The sequence below is a fragment of the Pteropus alecto genome, unplaced genomic scaffold, assembly GCF_000325575.1.
Source record: "Pteropus alecto unplaced genomic scaffold, ASM32557v1 scaffold5, whole genome shotgun sequence".
Classification (NCBI taxonomy): Eukaryota; Metazoa; Chordata; class Mammalia; order Chiroptera; family Pteropodidae; genus Pteropus; species Pteropus alecto.
Genome location: NW_006441953.1, coordinates 30,999,030 through 31,000,381, shown reverse-complemented (window position 1 = coordinate 31,000,381; position 1,352 = coordinate 30,999,030). Strand labels below are relative to the sequence as shown.

At 65.6% G+C, this 1,352-nt stretch overlaps 1 protein-coding gene across 1 annotated transcript in view; it reads right to left on the bottom strand.

Annotated features, from left to right (window-relative positions):
- The window catches only part of SORCS2 (sortilin related VPS10 domain containing receptor 2), a 377,827-nt gene that overhangs the window by 16,275 nt on the left and 360,200 nt on the right, over positions 1 to 1,352 (bottom strand). Inside the window, exon 22 of the mRNA XM_015594851.2 lies at positions 6 to 177. Within this exon, the coding sequence (XP_015450337.1) occupies positions 6 to 177 (172 nt within the window). The remainder of the gene's footprint in view (positions 1 to 5; positions 178 to 1,352) is intronic.

The following is a 1,352-nucleotide window of genomic DNA, read 5'->3' as shown; positions in this document are numbered from 1 at the left end:
CTCACCTTCTCCTGCCGCACCACGAACAGCACGTCCTCCCCGGGCCTCACGGCCACCGCCTCGCCGCGGATGCTGACCTGCAGGCCCCGGGGCGGCATCAGGGGGCACTGCAGCTGGGCCGGGCTCTGCCGCAGGTCCACGCCGCCCTCGCACACGCTGGACGCCACCTTCCGGTACCTGCGGCCAGAGAGCGGGTCGGGGGGACGCGCGCGTCACCGAGGGGCGGCTCCTGGCTCAAGACCTCCCTTCGCCAGCTCCGTCGTCCTCCGTCTCTACCTGGTGGCTATTTCCACCCCGCTTCCGAGATGAGAAAACTGGCCCAGAGGAGAGGACGGCTGACCAGAGCCGGCAGGGGCTGCTTCAGAGTCACCTGGGCCTTGGTCTGACCGTGTCACTTATGATGATAACAGCGGCCGTCACGGTTGCTGAGGGGCTGGCCGAAGGGGCCTTGCTGAGAAATGTGGTCCCCAGGAGGACAGAGTGACCGAGAAGGGCTGGGGTTCAACCTCAGCCAGGCCACCGATGTGCCACATGGTTGTGGGCAAGTCCGCCATTGGGGCTCTGGTTCCCCGTTACCTCCAGAGAGCCGGAGCAGATGGCACCTGACTTGCCGGCTCATTCAAGCAACACCTGTTGACTGAGCATCTACCACGAGCCGGTACAGGGTACGGGGCGACCGCACGCAGCCCCACCCTTGCAGAGCGCACTGTATGGTGGCGGACGCAGGCCTCCTCAAACCACCCCACACAGGGTGAAATCATGGCTGTGACAAGCCCCGGCATCCGGCCCCTGAGGAAGGGGCTTCCGGCCGAGATGAGGAGGGGGGCCTGGCGGAAAGCGCACCCCGCGCAGTGGAACCAGCACGTGCAAAGGCCCTGGGGTGGGCGGGCGCAGGGGTGGGATGAGCTGGGGAGGGGCTGGCGGGCAGACCCGATGGCCCAGGGAAGCCTTGCTGGAGAGCGTGGGAAAACCTTTGCCTGGCGGCACCATCGGACCTGCCACCTGCGACATTCCCTCAGGCGGCCACAGCGGCCTGGGCCTGCCCAGCTCCCCAAGCCTGGCGTCGCCTCCCGCCCTTGTGGCTCGGCCACAGAACGAACACTGGGAGGTTTGCCATGCAGACACTTTGATTACTCTGGAATAAAATACACTCTACGAGTGACACACCTACAGCACCATGGTGCCCAGAGTGTAGACCGTGTGACGCGAAACCCTTCGCCCTTTGGGTCCTGCCTCTGACACTTCAGATGAGAGTCCCTGCTTGTCAAGCCCTGGCGGGTGCAGTGGAGTGACGGCCGTGGCTGCCTGGTGCTGTGACGGATGATGGACGGTGGTGGGTGGATGGGTGGGGG